At 37.9% G+C, this 27,918-nt stretch overlaps 1 protein-coding gene across 5 annotated transcripts in view; it reads left to right on the top strand.

Moving 5' to 3' along the window:
* CDKL5 (cyclin dependent kinase like 5) overlaps positions 1–27,918 on the top strand; it is a 214,001-nt gene that overhangs the window by 132,166 nt on the left and 53,917 nt on the right. For all 5 annotated transcript variants that reach the window (XM_053891794.1, XM_053891793.1, XM_019431633.2 and 2 more), the window contains exons 5-10: positions 4,057–4,193; positions 9,309–9,429; positions 12,201–12,260; positions 14,661–14,751; positions 18,242–18,431; positions 23,792–23,872. In XM_053891794.1, the coding sequence (XP_053747769.1) occupies positions 4,057–4,193; positions 9,309–9,429; positions 12,201–12,260; positions 14,661–14,751; positions 18,242–18,431; positions 23,792–23,872 (680 nt within the window). The remainder of the gene's footprint in view (positions 1–4,056; positions 4,194–9,308; positions 9,430–12,200; positions 12,261–14,660; positions 14,752–18,241; positions 18,432–23,791; positions 23,873–27,918) is intronic.

Below are 27,918 nucleotides of genomic sequence, written 5' to 3'. Positions count from 1 at the left end.
CTTGGCTACTTTCTGAACCTCTGAGGTGAGAAGCATGTGTAAGTGGAAAGTATATTCCTTTTCTTCATCATCCGATCGTTTAGTGCTGCAATTTCATCAAAGTACAGGGTAAGCCAGGAACCTTAAAAGTACTTAGAGAAACAAAAATGATAGGATATACCAAGTAATGAAGAGTGTGCATTTTACTTGCACTTAGGGAATTAATAATTCCGCTTCCTGCCTGTTCCCATTCATTACATTCTTAGTGCTGAAGTGCTTACCTCAACTTTGGATATCTATGACAGGCATAAATTAGAGTAAAGCCTTCATTTCCTAAAAAAAGATAGGCAGCTCAAATGAGGTGGTTTTGGCCCCACATGCTAAGTGGTTTTGTGAACTTCTTTTTCAAGATTAATTTTTCTTTTCTCTCTAGCCATTTTTACGTAGAGTCAGTATAGATTTGAATGATGTCTATATAACAAAGCATCAAAATTCGGTGAGGTTTAGGCTCATAATCAATGAGATTTTAATGGAAAGAAATCATTGGTTATTAGATTTGGAAAAAGCCATGGGATTTTTTAGGGCGTGTGTGGACGGGGAGTGTGCCCATTTATTTTGTTATTTTATGAATGAAAAGTTAAGTGGCTTGCCCAACATCATATGTCACAGTGTTGGTTATTTAACGGGATCCAAACTCTAGGTCTCCCAAATCCTACTCCAGTGTTCCTTCTTCTAAAACCATTCTACTTCAGCCATTCTGAGGTAGCTTTATCTGTTAGCAAAGTAAAATCGCCACAAGTTGCTAATAATTCAAAGCTCTCTTTTTTCAGTTGCTTTTCGAGTGCCAGGAATTCACCAAGCAGTTGACTAGAAAAGATACACCAGCTGTATTTACTTTTGACCTGGTTGCAACATTTTTTTGTACCCAGCTCCAGTATAGCTTACGGATGTTATTAATGAATGGTTAAATATATATGTGTTCGTGACCCTTTTTAGTACTTTAAGTTTTCTGGAGCCCCATTTTTTATAATCACATATTGTAGAAGACAACCAGGCATAGTGGTATATAGGGAAAAAGAAATTTGGTTTGTCTTACTGCCCGAAAAGCTGCCCTCTCAACGTTCCAGAGAGAAGATTGAAAGTACCGTACTCAAAACTGAGAGGGAAAGTGCCTCTTGTTTGCCATCACATTGCTGCTTCCCACGTCTTAAGTGAATGAGGGCTAGCCACATAGGAGTGAAGATTTCCTCATGACATCAGTGGACGTGTTTGTGTCAGAAGTATTTATTGATCCCTTCTTTGTGCCGGGTGCAGTCCTAGGTGGTTGAGTGTGTATTGTTGAACAGCAGAACTTAGGCCTCTCCTCCTAGAGCTCTTGGTTTAACAGAAAGAATAGCAGCTCTTGGTCTGCAAAAGAATAGGTTCAGTGTGGTAAGGAATAATAGGGGTGGAAGCCTGCTTTGGTTTAGTGATCTGGGCGATGCTTGTGAGGAGTGCTGTTCAAACTGAATCCTGAAGAAGAGCCAGCCCTGTAAGGAGTCTGGGTTGTAGAATGAGAGTTCCAAGCAGAGGGAACAAGTTAAAAGGCCCTAAGGTTGAAAAAACTAAGTTGGGGCTATTTGGAGAACTGAAAGACTAATGTGGGGTGGGGGGGGGAGGTGGGAAGGATATGAAATGGGGAATGGAAAAGCAGACAGGAACCAGGTTGTGAGTAATCACTATATTTGTATTGGATTATCTCCTTGTTAGAAGATCATTTGCTTTGTATCGAGACCTTTGTGGCATTCTGTGTCTTAGAGATAGGTGAACTTTGGTTTGATTATCTCAGTCTCAAAAGTAACCCAGATGGGGTAGCCTTCCTCATAAGACTAAAGGCTGTTAGTGTTTTAGTAATTCTAAAAGTCACCAAATACCACTTATCTGGCTCAGCCCCATTTTGCAGAACAGCTGGACCTCTGTCCCACCACATTCCTGTAAGCCACTTTGGGAGGTCCCCTGCTCACATTCCCCCTACTGCCAGGTGACCCCCATGGTGTCATACTCTTTTCCCCTCATGGGGGCCCTGTGAGTCCCTAGTTCCCAGTCGCCCCCCCCTCCTGATGTTGGCTGGGCTGGCTCACTGCTTATGCCACTGTCAACCTATCCTACTGCTACTTCTTGCTTTCTGATAGTATCTTTCTGTGTCCTTTCCTAATCTGTGCTCCAGGGCTCCCCAACAGTTGTGTTTGTGTGTGTGTGTGTGTGTGTGTGTGTGTGTGTGTGTGTGAAGTAGGGAGAATATTTCACTTGTGTAACCAGTTCACAAAGGAGTGTTGACTTTCTGTTCCCTGTTTATTACAGATACTCTCATGCTACAAAGCCCTTGCGTTTATTACAGTCTCTTGATTCTTTAAACTCCGTTTGAATGGGGGCTGGGAGATAGGCTGGGATAGAAAATAATCTGAGAAGTACTCCTGGCACCTAATTTAGAATCTTCTCTCCCCATTTAGCCCCATCAGCCTTTTCCCTCTTGTGTACCTTGCTTTAGGAGGCATTTCTTCTTAGAAGGCATTTTAATCTTTCTCATCCTCATCCCCAAACTCTCATTTTCTTCTTCCCTGAACCTGAAGGAGGTTGGATATACCTGAACCTGAGGGTCATAAAACTTGGATTCTCAAGCTAGGATTTTGACTCTGACCCCAAATGTTGGAGACAAATGTGTTTTAGAATTCACAACTTCCGGGTTTTGGAATGGAAATATGGCATGCTACTTTAGCACCCTGTAATAAGATGCTGTTTCTTTTATTATTAATGTTTATTCATTTTTTGAGAGAGAGACAGAATATTAGTGGGGGGAGGGGCAGAGAGAGAGGGAGACACAGAATCTGAAGCAGGCTCCAGGCTCTGAGATGTCAGCACAGAGCCTGACGTGGGGCTTGAACTCACGAACCATGAAATCATGACCTGAGCTGAAGTTGGACGCTTAACTGACTGAGCCACCCAGGCGCCCCAGTAAGACACTATTTCTGAAGCAAGCACCTGAATGTTCTTACTAAGTGGGATAAACAAAGACTAGGTGGTCTCATGTCAGTTTAGGTTTTACCTCTAAAGAGATTTGCCATACACTTGGAGAAAGTGTTCAGTTTTTAGATGGATTTTTGAAATTGCAGATAAAAGAATTATGAACCTGTATTCTTGTGTGTGTGTGTGTGTGTGTACGCATTCATATATGTATATATGTAAACATGGTAGTTGGCATTTCCAGGCTACATCTAAAGGTATCATAAAAACTCACTAAAAAAGAAAAGTATTACCTTCCTTACTCCCCTGCCAATTCATCCATTAGAGTTAATGTGACTTCTGTCCTTCCTCCATGCCTGTGGGGGTTATCGTGAGTGAAGTTGATCATATGGAAGGCTATATTGGTTCAGCATAAGTTCTCCGTCCCAGTACAGCTACACCATCTGGGATGGACAGGTGGACATGCCACAGGAGGACAGCAGGAACCTATAGCAGCTGCTGTTCAGAGAGATCAGACTCTCCTAGAATTCCCTGCAACTTGACTATGAGCTGCATCGTGGGTGCCTGGCATATGACCTCTGCTCACTGAGGTGACTCACATGCAGCCGGAGAAATAAAATGTTCTTTTAAGCCAAAGCTTCCGGCTAGAGTTAAAAACATCAGCTGCTACAGATGCTGCCTAGAGGCTGCTCTGCACACTGATACCATTGATTCCTTTTTACTCTTTTCAACTCCTCCTTTGTCAGTAGGAAGTGTTAGAATTAAAATGACAGTAGATTGATACGTTGTATCTGTAAGTCTGTGTTTACACATACCCTCTGCAATACGGAGTACAAGAAAACATAAGGGGAAAATTAGGTTCGTGCTGGTCAAGTAAGCCTTTTCTTCTTTAAGTGGCTAATTCTTGATCCTTTCAACAAGAAAATGTGATATTTATTCTTCCATCCTTGAACTTCTTATGCAGAAAGTACTCAAAGTGGAAAGTAAAATTGGTATGTTTTCATTGTTTTTAGAATTTTTTTAACAGTGGTTTGAAAGCTTTAATTTTACTTTTCTCCACCGTTGTTTACATTCTAGAAAATGAAGAAGTCAAGGAAACGACTTTACGAGAGCTTAAAATGCTGCGTACTCTCAAGCAGGAAAACATCGTGGAGCTGAAGGAAGCCTTTCGTCGGAGGGGGAAATTGTACTTGGTGTTTGAATATGTTGAAAAAGTAAGTCACTAATTGATAGTATGGAATTTGCCTGATTCTTTTATGTAGGGTCATTTCTGACACTGTTCAAGGAAGTATTATTGTCTAGTATGATTTGTCAATGTACTCATAATCTCAGTACTTTAAAAATGAATTTTTTATCCGTAATCATTAGAAGCCCTGAAATATATTGAAGGGTTTTGCGCAATTTAACTGTACAGAGATCATCTTAAATTTCCACAGTGTATTGATTTGGCTTCTAAAATCTTAGAATCTGTGTTCAACAGGTAATTTTTAGATGTACTTTATTTAAATTAAACCGAGGCAAGGCCTCTGAGGGAGAGACAAGTAGTTGACAGTGATGGCATAAGATGACAGAGGTATGTGTGAGGCAGCCTGGGAGCTTAGGGTGGCTGCCTAAATCAGACCTAGGGTGGTGAATGAGTGGGCTCATGGAGCAACCTTTTATGAAATGTCAGTGCTTTGGCTTTGAGGGAAGAAGATGTGCCAGGAGGCATAAGGTGAGGCTTGAGGAGGTAGATGAGGCCACAGATAATGAATTGGAAGCATGGGAGAAAAGAAGAAAAGCACACACGGTTCAAATTATCTGTATACTTGCCTTGGTATTTTTTTTTTTTTTTAATTGGTGATGATTAGTGACAGTTTTAATGATGTGTGGCCTAGGGGCTAATGTATGCTGCAGTCATCAATAGGTGGGCCTTTGAATTTCTTTGAGGGTAGCTGCCCTACAGTGGTTGGTTATTGTCCAAAACTTAAATAAGTACCTTTACAGGAGTAGAATAAACTGGTGCCAGATGGACCTTTTAGAGGTTTCCTTGATGAATAAATATGTGGTTCCTGATTTCCTGTTAATAGCTAAACAACACTAAAAATTACTACTTTTATTATATTTCACTTCTTGAGTACATGTCTTTGTAGGAATCTGCATGATAAAATCAGGAATTTGTACATGATAAAATGAGGCTTTCTAATGAACATGAAGGCTGGGGAGGGTTATGTTTGTCAGATGCCTTCTATGTCATAAATGATAGTGTCATCACCACCATCATCATCACAAAATAGAAAGCAGTGTTGCCAAGATGACCCAGGAGTGTGGCTTTTGAATTAATTCAGCCTTTACAAATTCTTTTTCTTTTTTTTTCTTTTTAATAATTTTTTATTTACTTATTTTCGAGACAGAATGCGTGAGTGGGGAGGGCCAGAGAGTGTGGGGCAGGGGTGGGGGGTGGGGGTGGGGGACAGAGGATCCAAAGTGGGCTCTGCGCAGACAGCAGAGGGCCTGATGCGGGGCTTGAACCCATGAACTGTGAGATCATGACCTGAGCCAAAGGCAGATGCTTAACCGACTGAGCCACCCAGGTGCCCCTACAAATTATTTTTCTAATGAAAATAAATATACATAGGAATTTCAATTCAAGCAAAACTTGAAACGTATTACAAGTTTCTTTGTCATTTTAAAACACTGTTTCATGGGGATGCCTGGGTGGCTCAGTTGGTTAAGCGTCTAGCTCTTGGTTTCAGCTCAGGTCATGATCTCACAGTTTGTGCGTTCGAGTCCTGCATCAGGTTCTGTGCTGACAACTTGGAGCCTGCTTGGGATTCTCTCTCTCTGCCTCTCCCCTGCTTGCTCTCCTTCTCTCAAAAACAAAGAAAGAAACTTAAAATAGAAATAAAACACTGTTTTGTGTTTCTTTTCCAAAATCTGCTTAAAAGTTTCTTTTTCTTTGTCAGTTTAGGTATATTCCTAAAGGACCTTCCCTACCAAAATTAAACTGAAATTTGATATTTATAAAAAGTTATAAGAAAAAGGATTCCTGTAAAAATCGGATGTTCTTTATATTATTTTTTAGTTGCAAGAATAATCATGCAGTTTACCATTTTCACTGCCAATAATGCAATTCTGACAGATCTGTTTCGGTTTGTCTTTTTTATTTCTGTTCTGTTCATGGTGATGGTTCATGATTAATAACAATTTGCTATGAACACATGGGGAAATCACCTCTGCGTACCAGACGTTTTGTCGTGTCTGAGATCTCTCTACCGATAAGTGGCAGAGCTGCTACCAGACCTTCTGTCTTGTGTCCCCCAGACCTGGGGTTCTTGCCCTGACCCTGTGGTTTTTCCGTGGAAGGTGACCTCCCATCAGCAACAGTGCCTAACGAGATTAACAAAGAGTCTCAAGAGGGCAAGAAAATGGTGCTCTTAAGGGGTAGTGGGGTTGTTACAGGATTACAGTGGTTTAAACAAAATAGAAGTTTCTTTCTTCCTCACATACAAATACAAAGGTAGGCAGTACAGGGCTGGTACGGTAACTCTGCTCCACAGCTGTGTGAGACCTAGGTTGCTTCTGCCTTTCCATTCTGCCACCCTTGAGATGTGGCCCTTGTCTTCAAGGTCAAGATCACACTCCAGCTATCACATCCCCTTGGCCAGGACTTACTTTCATGGCCTCTCAAGCTGCAAGGCAGAGGGGAAATGTACTCTTCATTCTGAGCACCTATGTATCGACTTACAAATTGTATTACTGTGGACTGAAGGGAAGAATGGCTATCGAGGGGCATTCCTATCTGCCACTGACAGATTTAGAACATGATATGAAATGAGACATACGATTTATTTTCTGTATTGCAAAGCCCTCTTATTCTTCATGTGCATTTAGGAGCTCCTATGCATTTGTTAATTGAAAAAGGCAACTCAAGTGGAGAATCATTAAAAAATCATGCATACATACTTGAAACATTTTAACTTAAAATATATCAGTATATATTCATTTCTTACTCCTTAGGGATAGGGTCAGGGCCTTTGGAGCATTGATCTTCTGATTGGAGTTCTGATGAGTCTTTCTTAGATACATCATACCCATAATGCATCAACTATGATAGCCTGTGAGAGCTTCTGTAAACCCAAACTAAAGCTTAAAAACATTAAAAAGTAACCTCAGTGCAGAATCCTTATCACCATCACCACCTGTCCCTTGCCAGCATTTTTTAGTTGCTGCACTCACATACCATTAGACAGCAGTATGTTTAGTGGCTGTCCTCCATTCAGTCTTTCCAAAGTATTAAATTTTGCTTTCTTACAAACAGCAAATCTCTTTATTTAAAACATTATTTCATTGGTTTATATGATATTTAATTGTATTAAAAGAAGTGCATCTGTTACAAATAGGTATGGGAGTGTTATGAAGAACTGATTATATGCAGCTTGACTGGTGGGAACAAAATTGTGAGGTTGTATTAGAGCAAGTATGAGGTTTTCTAACTTTTTGGTCCTTAGGACTCCTACACTGTTAAAATTTTTAGAAACCCTAAAAGCTTATTATTTATTTGGGCTTTATCTATTAATACTTATCATATTACAAGTCAGAACTGAACAATATAAAGGTAATTCATTTAAAAATAACAATAAGAATCCCATTACATGTTAACATAACTACATTTGTGTGTCATACTTTCAAATAAAAAATGGTATTCTATCAAAAATAAACAGCTAGTTCAGCTTTCAACTCAATCACCCAAGTGATTTTCTTTAAGATAACCATCATGCTTTGTTATGCAGAAGTGCTTTATGTGTATTCCCCATTTTATCGTGTAGATTCCTAAAAAGACATGTACTCAAGAGTTGAAATTTAATACAAGTAATAATTTTTACTGCTTAATCAAAGAAGGACATCCTTTTCTGAGAGAGAAGAGAGAGCATGCGCACATATCAGGGAGGAGCAAAGAGAGGGGGAGACAGAATCCCAAGCAGGCTCCACACTGACAGCACAGAACCCAACCCAGGGAGTGGGGGGCCTCGATCTCACAAACTGTGAGATCATGACCTGAGCCGAAATCAAGAGTCAAACGCTTAACCAACTGAGCCACCCAGGCGCCCCAAGAAAGACATCCTTAACTAAAACTGGTTTTTTGTCTTCCTTTTTAACTGTAAGAGTGTGGCATTGAGGAATCCAATGCCTTGATTTATGCTAGGGTGCCACCAGCTTACCCATCCTTGCTTTGAGTCATCAGTGTAAATGCAAACATAGTAAAAGTGCCAAAAAGCTGAGTGTTACTATGAATGTAGTTTTGACTTCATGGGCCTTCTGTAAGATCTGGTAACCACCCCTAAGACACACACAGATGATACTTTGAGAACTGCTTTTCTAGATGGTCGTCTACAAACAATAAACTCCAATGCTATGGGCCTTAATGTGGTGCTTTACAGAGGGAATGGAAAATGTGTAGTTAATCTGGAAATTCAGTGAAACTGGTTAAGTGGGGTTTCTCCTTAGTAAAAAAATTTTGCGTGAGTTTTAGAATGATCTCTGACTCCAGGCTAAGAGTTTCAAAAATTGATTTGTTGGGAGTCTGTGTTTATTTCAACAGCATTTTCTAGCCTATCTTAATTTTTGTACCGATTGCATGGATCACTTCTAAAATTAAGGATCATTTTCTTTTAAGAATATTTTCCAGGTCCTCCAGAAATATTTTCAAGGCTTGATTTTATTGCAAGGTGCTATTAAACATGCACAGTGCACTGTGTTAAAAATGCTTGTTTACCCCCTCCTTTATACATCACAGTATCTTCTCTCTATTTTGTATTGCTTTTGCCTTGAAAATATTCTAAAATGATGCCTTAAACATTTTAGGGAGAGTGGAAAGTACCAGGGTTATTATTTGGGGCAGCACTGAGGAATAGTAAAAATGGAATTTCTCTTAAAAGAGAGCTTTGATTTAATAGAGTATCCTGCTTTTTCATGAAAAAAGTTGTAGATGGAAAACAAAACAGCTTTTTAAAATGCATGCTGTGTACTGGATGAATTATCATCCAAGATGCTTTTTAAAAAAAAAAAAAATTATTCTGAGAGAGAGAGAGAGAGAGAGAGAGATGGGGGGGAGGGGCAAAGAGAGAGGGAGACACAGAATCTGAAACAGGCTCCAGGCTCTGAGCTGTCAGCACAGAGCCCAATGCAGGGCTTGAACTCACGAACCGTGAGATCATGACCTGAGCTGAAGTCGGACACTCAACTGACTGAGCCACCCAGGCACCCCAAGATGCTTTTTTAAATTGTTACTACATGATTTATGGCCTGCCTAATTTGTGGAGATTAATGGCTCCCTATTTAATTTTTAGAATATGCTTGAACTGCTGGAAGAAATGCCAAATGGAGTTCCACCTGAAAAAGTTAAAAGTTATATCTATCAGCTAATCAAAGCTATTCACTGGTGCCATAAGAACGATATTGTACATAGAGGTAAGTATGGAAGTTTTGAAATGGACAATATTAAGAAAACATCGAATGTAATGAAATATTTTACATGTTACTCTCTTAAGAATATTTCCATGGGTGCTGATGTTCCCTTTGAATTAAATACATTTCGAATGTACAGGATATGAGAACATCGTTTACCTTCCAAGTCTCCTTTTGAATTATCAAAAGGATAGACTGCAAGTTTATTTGGATATTATGGTGAGATCTGTATAACCAGATCTATTCTCAACTTTAGAAATGCCTTGGGATGTAAAGAATTTGACAAATGGGAACTTTGAAGCTTACTTGGGGTGAAACGAGCAAAGGGGTAATCTCCATTGCCTTTTGGTTCTGTTGGTAGACCAGGTAATGTGAAACCACTCAGAATCAGGCTTTAAAGGTGGTCCCTAAGTCACTGACCTCCCCCATTGACTGTCACCTCTCATTCCCTCTTAGACCAACAACCTCTGGTATGTACCTTTACCTCCTGAATTGCCCTACCCATGAGTGGAAAGTGCCCATTGCAAGTTGTAGGCATGATCAACCTTGCATAAAGGTCATGATTATGCTTCCATAAACTGTTTTATTTTGTCCTTTATTGCTGTGAGGTGAGTGATTTATAGTAATAAAAGGGAAATTACTTGTTCAGCACTGTCTTTGACTCTACACCATTTATCTTCTGCTGATAATCTTGCTTGAATTCTAGAGTTTTACAGTAATGGGACACATATTGATAAAATAATGAAGCTAAAAGATGTTTATCGGAAAATGTTACAGTATCTCCTTCTTGTCTCTGAATTATCAAATAAATGAATACTAACTTTTAATTTACCTGTACAGACATACAAGGATATCCCTTTAAAAATAGTGTCACTTTAAGAATAGCTTAAAGGTCACGTTTAGAATGCCAACTTCTATTAATTATATCTAGAAAAAGTTTATATTTCTCTTGGATTTGACTTTCATACCAGTTACCATATCAAGGTTGTTGGTGTGACAAATGGATACAGAAGATGTGGTTTATATATACAATGGAATACTACTTGGCAATGAGAAGGAATGAAATCTGGCCATTTGCAGCAACGTGGATGGAACTGGAGGGTATTATGCTAAGTGAAATAAGCCAGGCAGAGAAAGACAGATACCATATGTTTTTACTCATATGTGGATCTTGAGAAACTTAACAGAAGACCATGGAGGGGTGGGGAGGGGGGAAAAAAGGTTACAGAGAGGGAGGGAGGCAAACCATAAGAGACTCTTAAGGACTGAGAACAAACTAAGGGTAGATGGGGGGTGGGGGAGAGGGGAAAGTGGTGATGGGCAGGGAGGAGGGCACTTGTTGGGATGAGCACTGGGTGTTGTATGGAAACCAATTTGGCAATAAATTATATTAAAAAGGTTGTTGGTAGTATAGGTCTGTCTTCAAGCCAACCGCACATCTAGTGTCTGGGGTAATGATTCTAATAACAGTGTATACTGCAATATGAGGATATTAATAAGGAACTGATTTAGCTGCAGTTCTGTGGTATTGCTGTGATTTGGTTAAGTATACAGTAAATCAATGGTTATGAATTCACAGTAGAAACCATGATTCTGAGGGACGCCTGGGTGGCTCAGTCAGTTGAGCATCTGACTCCTGGTTTCAGCTCAGGTCATGATGCCAGGGTTGGGGACTGAGCCCTGTGTTGGGCTCCACTCTGTGCATGAAGCCTGCTTAAGATTCTTTCTCCCTCTGCCCCTCTCCCTTGCTCTCTCTTTCTCTCAAATTAAAAAAAAAACAACACAAAAAAGAAACCACGATTCTGAAATCTACAGATTTTACTCCTCCGTCTTCCCTTTCTCCTTTTTCACCTCTGCCATATGATATAAATGATTGATACTCTAAAAAATAGAATTGTGAGATGTCTCCCAGGGTAGGAATTAAATAGCATTTTCTGTGTATTTCTACTTAGCTCCCACCACATCGTCAGAACATCCATGGAAAAAATGAGAAATCTTTTCTTGACTCATCCAGTATAGCTTCAGCATTAGACATTTATAATTGTGAACTACACAGAAAAGCTAAAGAGAGATATAAATATAGAAATTATATAGAAAATGACAAGAGAAATGATTTCTTTTTTTTTTTTTAAAGTGTATTTATTTAATACAGAACACACGAGCAGGGGAGAAGGGCGGGGGGTGGGGGAAGAGAGAATCTTAAGCAGGCTCCACGCTTAGCACGAACCTGTCGTGGGGCTCAGTCCCACATCCCTGGGATCATGAGTCAGATACTCAACCAACTGGGCCACCCAGATACCCCATGAACTTTAGAATATATATATATACATACACACACACACACACACACACACACACATATATATATGTGTGTGTGTGTGTGTGTGTGTGTGTGTGTGTATGTATATTCTATCTCCAAAAAATTAATATTCAAACTCCCAAAATTGATGTCATTAGTATTTTATAAAGTAGATAGTTCCTTGAGACATGGTGGCCTAGATTCAATGATTTTTAAATTCCTTTCACAGATTCCATTAATACCTTTAAGATTTAAAGCAAAAAAATATTTTTGAAATTGTGGTCTGCATGCTTCTCCAAAACAAATGGAAACTTTTATGTACCAGCATAAAATGTGTTACTCTGCTTTTTGCTGCCACAGGTTTCTATTCAAATTACTCTGGATATTTCTAATTAGCTGCTGTTATAGTGATCCAAGAGTGTCAGCAGTACATGGAACACTTTTTAACAATTGTTTCTTAATCTTCATACTTCAGATATCAAGCCAGAAAATCTCTTAATCAGCCACAATGATGTTTTGAAACTGTGTGATTTTGGTAAGTTAAAAAGAAATGGAAACTTATAAGTAGAATTAATTTAATATAACACATAGGTAGCTTTTTAAAGGCTTATTAAAAGTATTTCTTATGTTTTGACTTAAATTAGAGGAATATTCTTTTCAGTCATATATTGGAAAATTGATTGCTGGGAGAATACTCTCTTTGCATGGTGTTGCCTACCATTTTTAAAAAGTCATAATGCAGTATTTGCTTAATGAGAATGCAAAGCAAATATGTGCATGTGTGTATATTCATAAGCCCAGTGCTTAATGACTCTAGAAAAAGAATTTTCTATGAAATACCACTATGGCCTTCTGTATTGGGTAGGATAAAAGAATATTTTAAAAATATTTTTAAATGTTGATAGGAATTATCTTAGGTGTAATCATAAACACTAAAAATATGCCTATGTAAATACATGTGTATCATGTGTGCGCAGTAGTTACATACCTGTACAGGTCAAAGACATTTTTAGAACAGTTCCATTTATTCCCTTTAAATGTTGAGTGAATGAGATTAGTAATTGATGTCTAACATTCCAGCTCCTGGTTGAGTGTATTAGGAAGCTTTTGAGTTGTACTATCTCCTAATAGAAAATTGTGTATTGTTTTCCATATATATATAAAAATGTATTAAGTGCTCTTAAAAATTTACATTACAATGATTCAGAAAGGTTATAAAACTATAAATTAGGGTGTTTAAGTTATAGGTCACTTTTAAAAATTCTTTTCTTTAATCCATATGCTGAAAAACAACAACTTGACTTTTTTAATGTTATTTTTTCATGTATTCAAATATAACCAAAAATATAATGTAAACCTCTATATGTAAATGAGACTGTGTCCTTTCATAAGCAGAAGTTAGATTGGTACCTCCAAGGTGAATCAAACAAATGGGAAATGGCAGCATACTAAGAATTCACTGTGTGAGTGACCAGTTTTGTCCCGTGTAGCTATTAGAAGCATGTGTAACTGTTTTCACCCAGTGCTTTCAAAGAATTTGAATATTAATATCTTTAATATAACACAGGTAGCTTTACTTTTCTTCATACTTTGTAAGGCATATTACAAAGAAGAGTCCTGCTATATTTTAAGCATCTTAAGAAGTGTTTAGGAGAATAAAAAAGAAATACTGAAATACAGTTATTTAAAAGGAGTATTTGTGGTTCTATTTCTGGCTTCCTATCCATAATTGTGAGACTACCACCAAATACTGCCACTTTGTGTGCCTCATGCACCCTTGACTATGCCTCCATGATTCTATGGGTTGGTGATCTGCTTAAAACCCCAAATTACTGAAATTTGTAAACAAGTAATAACTACAAAAGAGATGTCAGTGGAATGGTTAATAATAGGAAAAGAGTATTCCTGGTCTGGCCTCATTTTGTAAAGGAAAGACAATTTTTAGCGGTGAGGAAGTTTCACATGGCAGCACTGCGTGTGGTACTCTGTGCCCTGTGCATCCCCAGTGACAATTTCTGAACTGCTTTTCTTCCCACAACATGAGGTCCTTTGTCTGGCTTGAAGAATTCCATTCAAAAATAGGAATATTTCTTTTAAATATGTCTTACAAAGGAATATTAATTGGAGTTAGGGCTTTGATTTTTGCTGTGGTTTTTATTTTTTACAGTTCCGTTTTAAGAAACATGATTTTTCTACTTTTCAAAATTGATATACACCTTAATTTTTACCCCTTATGTTAATGTTCTGGTTCTCTGTGACTATCCATAATGTTTTGGGTGAGTTAGGTGGGTAATTAATTAGCTTACCTATTGGCTTAGTTTTTGGCCCCAAAACTTTTGAAAGGGTTTGGAAGGAAAATAATGGTAGATTGTATAAGTAATTTAGATACCCCTAATATGCTTCTCAGTCACATTAGGAGATGAAAATAATTTTGGCCTGCTTAGTTTCCATCATCACCAACTATTTAGTTGTTTATATAATGGCTAGAACTGACTAGCAACAGTAGATATACAAATACTGTATTAAGTCCCACAGGTCAGAATATGATGACCATCTGTGACAAAGTATTTTAGCTTTGACTTGGGCTCTTGTGGGGACTTCATTTTGTTTCTAAGATTTGCATTTATTGAGAGAGCTGACTTAAAAGTAGGCTCTGAATGCTTATAAAACCATGTGATAACTTCAAAAACATGGACTTCTGCAGTGTAAGGGGAGACTTTTTTTTTTTTTTTTTAGTGAATACACTACATATTTTCAGTGACATATGCACACACTAACCTTTGAAAATTACGAAGTCACCATTAATAAACAACCCATTCAGTACCAGTTATTATGTTCTTTGATGTTCCTTTAAAATATTACTAGCACTGAAATACTTTGCCAATATGAAATTCTTTCTTTTTCAAAGTTACACCTTTGGGTTTTTCTCTTTCAGGTTTTGCTCGGAATCTATCAGAAGGCAATAATGCTAATTATACAGAATATGTGGCCACCAGGTGGTATCGGTCTCCAGAACTCTTACTTGGGTGAGTTACCTTCCCCAAATAAAATGCCATTTATGTATCTGCTGATCCTATATCATTAGCTTTGGGGTCATCAATGAAAGATAAGAACTTTATTTAATTAAATACCAGTTACCTATTGCAGTGTAGCAAACCACCCCAAAACTTAATGGTGTAAAACAAAACACCATTTTATTTGCTCACAATTCTGGGTGCCAGTGATTTGGGAGAGTCAGTAATTGAAGTTCAGCTGAATTGTTCTTCGCCGGTCTCCATGGGAGTCGCTGAGGTAGCTACAGTCACTCAGCAGATCATCTGGAGGCCTCAACTGGGACAGACCATCTTTGTTCCATGGAGGCTCATCGTCCAGTGGGCTAGTCCTAGTTTCTTCACGTGAGAACAGAAAAACTCCCCGCAGCAAGAATTTTGCTTGTTTTTGGGCAAGCCCCAAAGCAAAAGTGGTTTTCAGGCCTCTGATTGCATGACTTTTGCCTCACTGACCAAAACACATTACATGGCCAAGCCCTGATTCAAGGGATGGAGAAATAAACTCCACGTCTTCATGGGAGGAGTGGCACAGTTACAGAAATAGGGGGAATTATTGCCTCCACCTTTGCTAATAATCTTCCACATTAAGAGGAGTTTCACATTCTGCCTGTCGGTTGGTTTGTTCATTCCTTCGTTCATTTATTCAACAAACACTTACCAAGTATCTCTTATATTTAACCACTTTGCTAAAAACATGATGTAAATATCGAACCAGTTGCCAATTTCCTTCTGAATAGAGAAATCCTGTTTGATGGTAAATGGCTATTCAAACACATACTGCACTGTTGATTTTCTCAGCAGTATCTCCACATCCACCCACTTTGTGCCCATCCTTCCACTTTCAGTGCTCTTTCATTCACCTGTTAACACCAGGATAGGGTTTCTGGTAAGATTCTTCTTTTCTTTTTAGTTTGTTTTAACTTGAGAGCCTCAGAAGGAGCCAATCCTCCTGAACTCGATCACATAGTTATGTTAATAATCCTCTACTTACCTTTGTTGTAGCATTTTCTTATTTTCCCTAGATTGTATTTCCTTCTTGGGGACCATCCAAGAATGGAGAGAGAAGGCACACTCTACAAACAGAATTAGAAATGGTGGTAATGGTGACTGGTGCACTATTTATAGGTTTCATCTCTTTAGTGTGCTGTACATGTATCTGGGGTACATGAGAAATTTAATTTTTAAAAGTTACTTTTGATATAGTAGGAATATAAATTTCTATGTTTCTTTTGTTGACGATCATGATGACTATATGTTTAAGTTACTGAAGGTTTATTTTTATGTTCACAATTGATTTCCTACTGTCTATCAACCATCTGGTTGTGATTCTTGATCCATTGCTGACATAGAGCCTATAAGAATTATTGATATCAGTTATTGAAAGCTTTACTCTTTTTTTGAAATCAAAAGCTTGCTTTATCCTGGGAAACAAATGATGGTTAGTCACTTTATTATCTCTCTTTGTGTGGGTAGATTTCAGAATATCTTTTATTTATTTTTTTGGAGAGAGAGAGAGAGCAAGAGAGGGGCAGAAGCAGAAGGAGAGGGAAAGAGAATCTTAAGCAGGCTCTTTGCTGAGCGTGGAGCCCAATGTGGGGCTTGATCTCATGAACCATGAGATCATGACCTAAGCCAAAATCAAGAGTCGGACACTTAATCAACTGAGCCACTCAGGCACCCCTAGGATTTCTGTGCTAATTTTTAAACTTTGTTTTAGGAGTGATTTTCTTTTATGTTTGTCTTTGTTCCTTTTTCTGTGTACCTCTGTCTGGACTCATTGGGATGCATAGTCCATTTTCTTTTGGGAGGGATTGAAATTTGAATTTACTGGACAGATTTGCCAAAGAAATGAGTATGACGTAGATTGTTCTTAGAACACCATCTGAGGATTCAAGTATGCTAGAGGACTTTTTGTAATATAGTTTTGTCTATAAGATGGCCCCAAGGGGTTCATTCTGAGGACAGCCTTAGGGCAGACCTTCAGAGAGTATTTGTTGCCTAATAATACCTGTCAGAAAACTGCAGTTATGTTTAGAGATGTGTGGGAGCTACCAAAAGTAGATGGGGACTCCCAACTAATTTGAGCCAAATTATATATTGCTAATTAAATGATTGTCAGGTACTAGTTGAAGAACCATATTGTTTGTGTCAAAGTCCCATTGAAATCAGTTGATATTTGGGTAACATTAAGAATTTATATTTTTGTACCTCCTCAAACTTTGTCCTTGACATTCAAAATAGTTCCAGCTGCATAAATTACTCAAATTCGTTGACAGAAGAAAAATAGCACAATTTGGGTATGTAGAGATTGTCCATAGGTTTCTTCATCTAGCACTTTTAAAGAAAGGTCAGTATCCATCCCTCCCCCACAAGCTACCCAAAAAATCTAGGTGAAGTTTCCTAATATGGTCCTTAGGTTTTTGTGGGAAGGACATGAGATAAATAAAATACCAACTTACAGTTATAATGATTTATTGTCCTAGCAACATAGTCTTGTGTGGGGTTAACATTGCTTTCATTTAGAGTATTTGTTAAAAGTTTTGTATTACTGCCGTATCATTATAGCATTCTAGAATTTCATCCCATATTTTTTTTCAGATACTTTATTTTGGCTTTGCCTTCTTAAAACTTGTATTATTTGTGTTTGAAACTAAAGAAAATATGGTTTCTTAATTTGCCACATATAATTTGATTTAAGGCTGTAGATATTGGCTATAGATACATGTAAAATTGTTTTGGAAAAGTTAGATTTTCACAGATAGCCTCCATTTATTAATAACAGTAACACTCCTAAAACCCTTTGGTAAACTCAGATCCTAGAGGAGAGCTGTAAACCCTTAAGGAAATGGGGGCAAAAATGCTTTGAGACAAACAGTTATCACATAAAGCCCCCTATACGTAGGGTACGAATAGTTTCAGGTAAATAATACAGTAGAGCATAGCACACTCTTAGGTATTTGAAATCGTGACTCTGTGCAATCAGAGGTTATTCTGTGTTTGTTGTTCAAGAAGACCTGTAAGTCAGTAGTACATTTTAATAGACTGAACTCAAAAGATGGATGAGGTGTTAACTTTGTAACATTTCGAGAGCTACAGGATAATTACCTATTAAATACATTTCTTGGGAGCATTTCATTTTCCAAGTGAAGTATTAACTCATCAGACATGTGCACTGTATTAGGGTTTATTAAGCCATTCATGTTCAAAATATGCCCAGATGTGAATAGATTTCAACTTCATGTATACTAACTAAATTGTTATTAAACTGATGGTTTTATTAGCATAGATTTATTTACTTGTGCTGTGAGTCTTTACCTGGATATCCATAAGTCCTTTTGTCAGCCTCACTTTTAATTCCTTAAAAGACACAAATGTGCTTTAAGTCATGAATCTTTTCATAATAATTTGGAAATTATTAAAACCTATTTCTTCATTTTCCAAAATAATCTCTCCAATTGCTTTTCAGAGCTCCTTATGGAAAGTCCGTAGATATGTGGTCAGTGGGCTGTATTCTTGGGGAGCTCAGTGATGGACAGCCTTTATTTCCTGGAGAAAGTGAAATCGACCAACTTTTTACTATTCAGAAGGTGCTAGGACCACTTCCATCTGAGCAGATGAAGCTCTTCTACAGTAATCCTCGATTCCATGGGCTCCGGGTAAGAGGCTTTACTAAAACTCCAGATGGAATCAATATAGCAGTATTTAAATCATTGTTCATTACACAATGGAATGCTAAGCCATCCACTGAATACTATTCCCTTTCCCATTACAATGTTTATAATCCCCATTATAATATTTTTGAAACTTCTATAATATTTGTGAATTTTTTAAAGTAGTCTGAAAGTGGAAGTTGCTAATGTTTTTCCTAATTTATAAGCTCCAAATTTTTAAAACCTCTTCTAGCATATGCATTATTATATTCTAAACTTTGGTTATCTCAGAATGTTTGTCTACAATATTAAGCATCCCCCAAAGATATACAAACGTATAAATGATTCTTATTTACGCAAACAAATTTGTAATGATTTGAGGAAGACTATGAGTACCTGCATTGCACAGATTTAAAGGTTGTGTTCTAGCAAGTATTTCTTGTCTGTCTGTTGACAGTGAAACATCACATCTTCTTTTCAAACTAGTCTATTGTCTTGGGCAGCCTTTTCTAGACTTGCTAACTTTTTACAAAGCTTGTTTGTGAAGAATATGCTAAAAAGGGTCTTCAAGGATAAACTTTCCCCAGATGAGAGACCGCCAACTTGCAGAGGCACCTTATTAGAGTAGTGTGTTAGAGGCTGCTTCTCTCTTCTATCCACCCCAAAAGCTCCTTTGTAAGTTTTCAGCTACTCAGGGCTGACATGCCAGTTGGTGACCATTGTGACAACTATAAAATAAGCTTGCCACCACTTCCTTTCTTTCTCTCAAATGCATGATTCTCAAACCATGTTTCCTTGATATTTGCACAGCGCTTCCTTTTGTCCTTTGACTTTCTGGACCTTGGTTCGTTTCACTTTGAAGAGCACCCCTCCTCACACACAAGCGCCAGACATCGTACCCGCTCCTGTGAGGCTCATTGTGGAAGAAATGAATAAACAGAGCATATACACTTCCTCATCTCCTTTCTGCTTTCTCTTCTCTCTCTCTCTGTCTCTCATATGTCTGAGTTCCCTGAGGCAATTTTCTCTTTTCTCCTTTTATTTTTGCTTTTGTGAGGTGAAAATTAGCCAAATTATAACCGTTAATTGAGGATGCAAATACTTCAACAGTTACTGAACATTCGTTATACTAGATGCTGGAAATAATAAATAAGACTTATCCTCAGTCCAGTAGAAAGTGAAATCTATTCAGAAAAAAAGTCATAATTCACAAATTTCTGTTTTATTGAGGATACATCCCAACTCCTTCCTATAGTCCATCTCCCTTGCTTGATCTGTGCCCTTCTAGATCCCTGACCTCAGCTCATACCTTTCTCAGTTCTCCTCTCTCTTCAAATTCTTACCACGCTTGTCTTTCTTTCTCTTTGACTTCTGTAAACATTTTAAGATTTTTCCAGCTTCGTGAATTTGGGATTTGTGGCTCCATCTGGGAAGGTGCTTCTGTTATGTGGCCCCTTCTCACTTTGTAAATCTCAGCTCAAGAATGCCCCTTCTCTCATGCCCCCAACGTACTGCCCCTCCCTCTTTCTAGTGTCTCCCATAGCACACAATCCTGCTGTTTTCCCTCCTAGCACTTATCTTCCTAGGATGTAGTCGTGTTGTTTACTTGTTAATTATTATCTGGCTAGTTCTCAACTACTGGAGTATAAGCTCCCCAGTGGCAGAAATTACCTATTTTATCACTGTACTTCCAGCACCTGTAGCAGAGCCCAGCACATCTTGTTAGGGACTGAGTGAATATTTGATCAATCGATTGAGCCAGTTTGTGTCATCACATCTCAAGCTCAACTGTATTTCCCTTCTCTCCATCTCTAACGCTTCTTTTGCCCTTAGCATCTGTTACCTGCACTGTTGACAACCATTCCTAAATGCGTCTCTCCGGCTTTCCGTCTTCCCTTCAGGCTTTTTACATTGCCTTTGGAGGAATCTTCCCTCAAGCTACACATTCAGTTCTCTCTCCTTGGTGTTAAGAAGCCTCTACAGGATTGCTTTCATTTAAACTCCTTAGGGTAGCATTAAGAACCCCTTGCTCTTAGCCCTCCAGCCTTGTCTCCAACTCATTTCCACCACTGCTCCCTACTTGTCAGCCATATTGAACTTCTCACCAATTCCTTGACGTGTTGCTTCTACAGTGCTGTATTTTTATTTCTGTGATGCTCCCAGTACTTGCTCTACTTCCTACACAGCTCTTCCTCCTCCCTCCCTGAGACTGAGGTCAAGTGTTCTCCCTCCGGGAAGCCTTTCTAGACTCCCCCAGGGAGTGGATGACTCCCCATTCTGTACTGCGGTAGCACTGTGGTCGTGTCACCTTTGTAGCATTTGTTGCAGTTGCTTTTAAATAGCTGTTTTCAAAAAAAAAAAAGTATCTTCACTGACCTGATGAACTCCTCAAGGAAACGAACTCTCCCATCCACCGTCATATTCACCACACATCTACCATAGTGCCTTCAAGGTTGAATGGTATTGAAAGACTGAATATTTGACCTCGGGATTTTAACATTAACTTCCGGAACATCAAGCTTGGCCTGCTGGCTGCCTGTTCTTTGCCTGGTTAAAGAGGCTCCTTGCTGGATTTTCCAAAGAGCGTGTAAACAGATGTGTCATGGTACCTGGCCTTAATAACTTACAGACTAGCTGAAGAATTAAGATGTTTGTGCATGAAATAATCGGAAAGCAGCATAACTTATAATAAAGCATGGTCTATAATAAAGTACCTCATTCTTTACCGCATTGTACTGTTTTCTGATACATCTCTCAAGATAGTTGAGACCATGAGAGTATTAAACATTCTGGCAAGTTAGAAATCATAGTTGTCTGGATTCACTAGAGAAAGATGTATGGAAGATTTGAAATTTGTAATGGATACTGAAGAATGAAGAGCATTTGGATTAGATAGGTCAAACGAAGGATATCTTTTCCTCATTTGTGTGTGGTCCTTTTTGTTCACAGACCTCCTCACTAAATAGTATCTGTAAAATGCTAGATAGCACATGACAACACTGCTTATAAATAACCTTCAGAGAAATTGCTGCTTCCGTGACATTTTTAAATAAACCTTAATATTTTTACAATTTAGTCTGAAAGTGTTTGTGGTGTTTTAGCTAAATTAGCTTAATCTTTTTGGAGGTTTAGCAATTTGAGGGAAATGTCATTTTGTTGGAGAATATCTGTGACAGATAGCTAAGCATGTAGGGCGTGTGACCTGTCACTTCCTTGAAACAAACTCACCAGTGACCAGTCTGCTGTTACTGGCATTTTGATTCAGTTGTGTAGAGATGGGAAAGCCGCCAAGATACTGCTCTAATGGTATGCTTTATTTTGAAAAAGTTAGCAATTGATGTCCCATAGTCTAGGGCATAGACTCTTGGAGTTAGACTGCTGGGGTTCAAAGCCCGACTCCATATTTACTACATGAATGACTTCGGCAAGTTTCTTGTGCCTGTGTTCTTCATGTATAAAATGCTGATAAAAGAAGTACTATCCGATGGAGCCGTTGTGAAGATGAAATGTTATATGTAAAATGCCCATACCAGTGCCTGGTACATAGTAAGTGGTCGGGAAAGAGGTATTCAAATAGGAAGGGAGGGAGGGAGGGAGGGAGGGAGACTGGCTACTCATTGGGATATAATTTAAACTTCTATGGTTGGGTTTTGGTTATTTGTGGAATTATCACATGAGAATAGTAGATTTCATTCAAAAGCACATAAAGTAATTTTTTAAACTTAGGAGTTTGGTCATTTTTTTATCATAATATTTTTGATACCTTTTGACTCTGCAATAATTTTCTTACCAGTGAAATGTTACTTCTAGAGAAAAAAAGGGATATCTGGTAGCATAAGATAGACCTCATAAGCAAAATATTAACTAAAATATAGCAGTACCTAGTTGTTTATCACAGCGTGACAGGTGTGTCTCTCTTTGGGCTGATATTCAATGTTCCAACAACATCCACAAGAACCTCTGTACCTATCTTGAGAGAGGTGCCTAGGTTCAGAAAGAGTGTGGGTTTGGATTACAGCCCTGGGTGCAAATATTAGTTCTGCTTTTTAATTACGTAACTTGCCTTGAACCAGTTATTTGAACTTTGTGAGTGTCACCTTCTTCATCTCTAAAATAAGAATTGCTAAAATGCCTTGTATAGCATCACTTCCCTCCGTAATCACTTATAGGTTATTGCCTGTGTGTCTGTGTTAAGTTCATGTTATTCCTTCCACTTCCTCTATCTGGGGTGCTGTCCTACTTTTCTCTGTCCTCCCATTTTTCTTATCTTTCAAAAATTACTTCAAATATTATCTGTGGATTCATTTTTTCCTCCAGCTGCAAACCACCTTGGTCTCTCCTTTCTCTGAGCTTCAAATAGAATTTTTGGCTGCACATTTCAGTGCTGAGTGCTGTTCCAGCCAGACTGTGGGTTGCTTAAGTGCAAGGTTTAGGTCTGACCCATATGCTGTATCTCCTGCCGTACCTAGCACAGTATGCAGATAAGGTCATAATCACTACTTAAGTGCCTTGTTTGAGTTTTCCTCCATAACTAGTCCTCCCATCCACTTATTTTAACATGTTTACAGATTCCAGTACTTTGAAATGTTCTTATGTTGGTATAAAGGAAATATGTATTGAAAGCAAAGTAGCCTTCCCATTGCAAGAGAGTACATGGTATTGGGCTCTAATACTTTCTCATCCACTTGGATATTGCAGAATGTGAGGTGGCAGAGAGGACAGAGCACCTAAATAAATGTGACTTCTTCCCTCATTTTATTTAAAAATTCATTTGTTAACTTAGGAGCCTCTTTGCTTTCTGTTCCAGCTTATATAAAGGAAGGAATTGAAAACAGGTCATTAAAAGAGTATTTTAAAAACAATGATAGAACGTGGGTCCAAATTCACTATTTTTATTTCTGTGGCCTTTCGGGCCCTGGCCTCTCTGCCTTTTCCTCTTTTTCTTTTTCTTTTTTTTTAAACTTCTCTAATTTTCAGGAGTAAATGATGTTGTAAAAAAGGCTTAAGAATAGTCTATGTAAGCAAATTCTGTATAAACTATATTGTTACTAAATTGTATAAACAGACAGTACTGTATAAACTGTATAAATACAGTCTCAAAATTTTATAGTTAGGTTTATTTTACATGCTTCATTGTCTGACTAGATTTAATACCGTCTTTCACCTGCGAATTTTCCCATTATTTAGCACCTGGTCCTATTAACCCATACCTCAAATACATAGACACAAAACTAATAGATAAAATAAACTTGACTTTGGCGCTAGGGCAGAAACTCCTGTTCTTTTGCTGCCTTTGCCGGTGCTCACAGCACATGCACATACATTCCCTTCCCTGTGCTAACTCTCCTCTTGTGTCATTCTTACAGTTTCCAGCTGTTAACCATCCTCAGACATTGGAGAGAAGATACCTTGGAATTTTAAATAGCGTCTTACTTGACTTAATGAAGGTGGGACAAGTTGATGTCTCTATAAAATGTCTTTTGGTTTGTGGGGTTTTTTTTTTGTGTCTGCACGTGACCGGAGCCTACTTTTGTGAAATAACATACATTTTGTTAATAGTGCGTAATAGTGAATCGTGGGGGACTATGTTATGTTAAAAACATGCACTTTATTTAAAATAGCAGCAGTACCCAGTGTTGTAACTTTCCATCTAGACAGGACCATGAGATACCTCAATCGTATGCCTAAAATGGGTAGAATAAAAACAATTTAATTTTTTTTATGTTTATTTATTTTTGAGAGAGAAAGAAAGGAGAGAGAGAGAGAGAGAGAGACAGACAAACAGAGCACAAGCAGGGGAGGGGCAGAGAGAGAGGGAAACACAGAATCTGAAGAAGGCTCCAGGCTCTGAGCTGTCAGCACAGAGCCCGATGCAGGGCTCGAACCCACGAACCGAGGGATCGTGACCTGAGCTGAAGTCGGACACTTAACCGACTAAGCTACCCAGGCGCCCCTAGAATAAAAACAATTTAGATATAAATGATAAATAATGTAAAAATTTATTCAGCATTGAAGAGCTGCTCAGGCATAAAGTTTCAAAACAAATTTTAAAATGAATGTTGAAAGAAAAGAAGTTCTGACTTTTTTAACGTGATCTTTAAGGCCTCTCATAAGATTATTTTGTCAGTGAACGTAGTTCTGCCCTTTTTCAAATTTGGCCTCTTCTGTCCCTGATGGAGAGGCTCTTTCTGACCCTTTTTGACGCAGCAGGATCACTGCTCCTACCACACCTGAGCATGCCTTCTCATGCTTGCGCCCCTGTCCTGAAGGTTTTCCTGCTCTGAACTCTTGGAAGCATTCTCACAGTTTTTTCTTCAAGGTTTTCTTCCCCAGTAGACAGCTCCTTGAGCGAGAACTAGTTTTTCCTATTTCTCTAGCTTTCATTGCAGCCAGCCAGTGCATAAGCAGGTGCTGGTTGTTTGATAGTAGACCTTCAAAAAACATTTGTTAATGGATCATTTTTATTTTATGCCCATTTACTTAATTGTTCAAAATCAGTAAGATTACACTGTGCATAGAGTCTTTAAAGGTATACTTAGCACAGTTGAAAATTGCTGAGCAGCACTCTCAGAACTTTGCTGTGCTTTAAATTATGTTCATCTCTCTCCTAAGGAACACTGTACAGACTGGTGTGGGGGCTGTGGGGTGGGGGGCATGGCTTTTGGAAAGGCCACATACCACATAACCTTTTGTAGAGATTCATAATATTCATTAACTTATAGAGGCTTTCAAAAATCTCATAGTGAAGAAGCATTTCTGTCTCGCTCAACATTTCCCAAATTTAATTAAATGCTGAATACTTAAAAAAAAAAAACTACAACTCTACAGTACTGCTGTTCTTCTGAACACCGATTGAGAGATGCTATTAAAAAGATAGCCCTCAAGTCTCTTTCACGTTAATTAGGCATAAATTGTCTCTTAAATCAGTCGGATTTTGTCAATATGTTCTTTGACACAATCAGTATTTATTTATCAGGGCTTAATGATTTGGTAACTTAAAAAATGTAAATAGGGGGCGCCTGGGTGGCTCAGTCCGTTAAGTGTCCGACTTCAGCTCAGGTCATGATCTTGAGGCTCCTGAGTTCGAGCCTTTCATTGGGCTCTGTGCTGACAGCTGGGAGCCCGGAGCCTGCTTCAGGTTCTGTGTCTCCCTCTCTCTCTGCCCCTCCCCCACTCATGCTCTGCCTCTGTCTCTCTCAAAAATAAACCTTAAAAAAATTTTTTTTAATAAAAAAATGTAAATAGGATAAAGTAGAAGAACTGAATTAAATATAATTTCATGTTGTCTGGCTTTTGTCTGTTTTTTTAAAATAATTGAGCTTTGTTAAATCGTTACCAAATGTAATTACCAAATATTCGTCTGGTACCTGTTAAAATATAGCAGATAAAAGTACAAAGGAAACCTGAATCTTTCTGTATTTGTACCAATTTGGAAGTTAAACAGCCCAATTCCTGTTTGTTTAATATGTTTAGCCTCAAATTTCTTTAACATTAAGTAAATATTTTTATTGGAATGTATATTCATAAGGTATGCAAATTATGTATACATTTCGGTTATTTTTTTATAATGTAAACATATCCATGTAACCACATCAAGATTGAGGTATAGAAAATTATTAACACCCAGAAGCCTCTTCATGACCCTCTCCCTGGCTCTGTACTCCTGCCCCTCCCCACTCCTGAGAACCATAATTCTGAGTTCTTGTAGCAAAGGATGATATCACCTTGTTACTGAGTATTATATAAATACAATTATTCCTTTTGTCTTTTAGCTATTTTTAAAGTGAATTTGACAAGTAAATAACATCATTTATCCTTTCATGAAGACCTATATTCTCTATGCTGTTCCCTAAAGCAGATTTATTCATTTTGGCCATCTCATCCTGCATCTGTTTTATACCTATTAGCCATTTTAGGGGAGATACAAGTTACCAGAATTAATCTAACCTAAAATAATTTATGTGGACTCTATTTTAGTTTTTAAAAATGTTGGGTTTTTTTACCCCCAAATACTGAGTTTTGAAACTATTTACTCAGTAAGTTTTATACTTTCTTATTGATGACCTCTTCCTTTTGGGTAATTTGAAAATTAACAGCTGTATTTATAAATATAAAATTTGTTCTTTGTGTGTATATGCAGTAATTTCTACAGTTGATAATCTTAAAATAGCATGTTGGTGCTAGTAGATATTTGGTTTGTGAAAAGTCATATGTACTTCTAATTGAAAATACTGCTCAGGAGCCAACTTCGATGTTAACTGTTTTAACTGCCAGTGAGACCAAAATCATTTTATATACCTCCACAGTTTTTTTTATTTTCTGAAGAAGAAGAAGGAATTGAGATAATTGTAGAATTGTGTCTGAGTTAATATGAATGTCGATCCACTTGCATGTAAGCAGTGGTGTGGGTTACTAGAATCTTTTGACCCAAAGTGAATGTTTCAGTGTGTGATAGGATCAGAATTCAAATTTTCTGTGGTGCTAGGTTAAAGACGGTTGTCTGAAATTGAATTTTGGCTTACTGGAAGCAAATCTGAGTTTGCTCTCACTGTTCAACAGTGAATCAAAAGAGATTAACTGTGGGAAAAACCAATGAAAATAGCCTAGAGATGGATTTGGGAATGCTGGAATTTCAACATTCTTCCCGTATCTGAGGGAGAATGCTGCTCCTGAAATTTGCTGTAAGAATGTCATCACAGCAAATTCCAGTGTACTCTATTGAATTGTGTTAGGTATTATGGTTTATGTTTTATGTAATTGCTTAATTTGCCAACAAAAATCAGTTTTTATAATGATTCACCTTTTAAAAGCTTGTCCAATTACTAATTAGATAAATAATATTAGAAGAAAGCATTTTAGTTGTTAAAACATCTACTATGTGCAACATAAAAGGGTTAGCTACCGTAATATATAAAGAACACTTATAAATTAGGATAGATATACAAATAGAAAAGTAAGAAAAGAAGGAATATACATAACCAAAAAACATAAAAATATTCAACCTCATTAGTAATCACAGATGTAAATTAAAACAGCTAGGAGATGCTTCCGATTCTGTGTCTCCCTCTCTCTCTGCCCCTCCCCCGTTCATGCTCTGTCTCTCTCTCTCTGTCTCAAAAATAAATAAACGTTAAAAAAAAAAAAAGACGACTGAAATGCAGTTAATGTTTAAAAAAAAAAAAAAAAAACCAGCTAGGAGATACCACTTAAAAAAATTTTTTTAATGTTAATTTATTTTTGAGAGAGAGAGAGAGTGAGTGAGTGGGGGGGGGGGGGGGATGGAGACACAGAATTTGAAGTAGGCTCCAGGCTCTGAGCTGTCAGCACAGAGCTCGACGTGGGGCTTGAACTCACAAACTGTGAGATCATGATCTGAGCCAAAGTCAGACACTTAACCTACTGAGCCACCCAGGTGGCTCTAGATACCATTTTTTAAATCTCTAGTTTACAAGTACTTAAAAAAAAAAAAAAAAACGAAAAAAAGGATGATGCC

The sequence above is a fragment of the Panthera pardus genome, unplaced genomic scaffold (assembly GCF_024362965.1).
Source record: "Panthera pardus isolate Hobbes unplaced genomic scaffold, ASM2436296v1 HiC_scaffold_27, whole genome shotgun sequence".
In the NCBI taxonomy this organism is placed as follows: Eukaryota; Metazoa; Chordata; class Mammalia; order Carnivora; family Felidae; genus Panthera; species Panthera pardus.
This window is presented reverse-complemented; position numbering and strand designations above follow the sequence as displayed.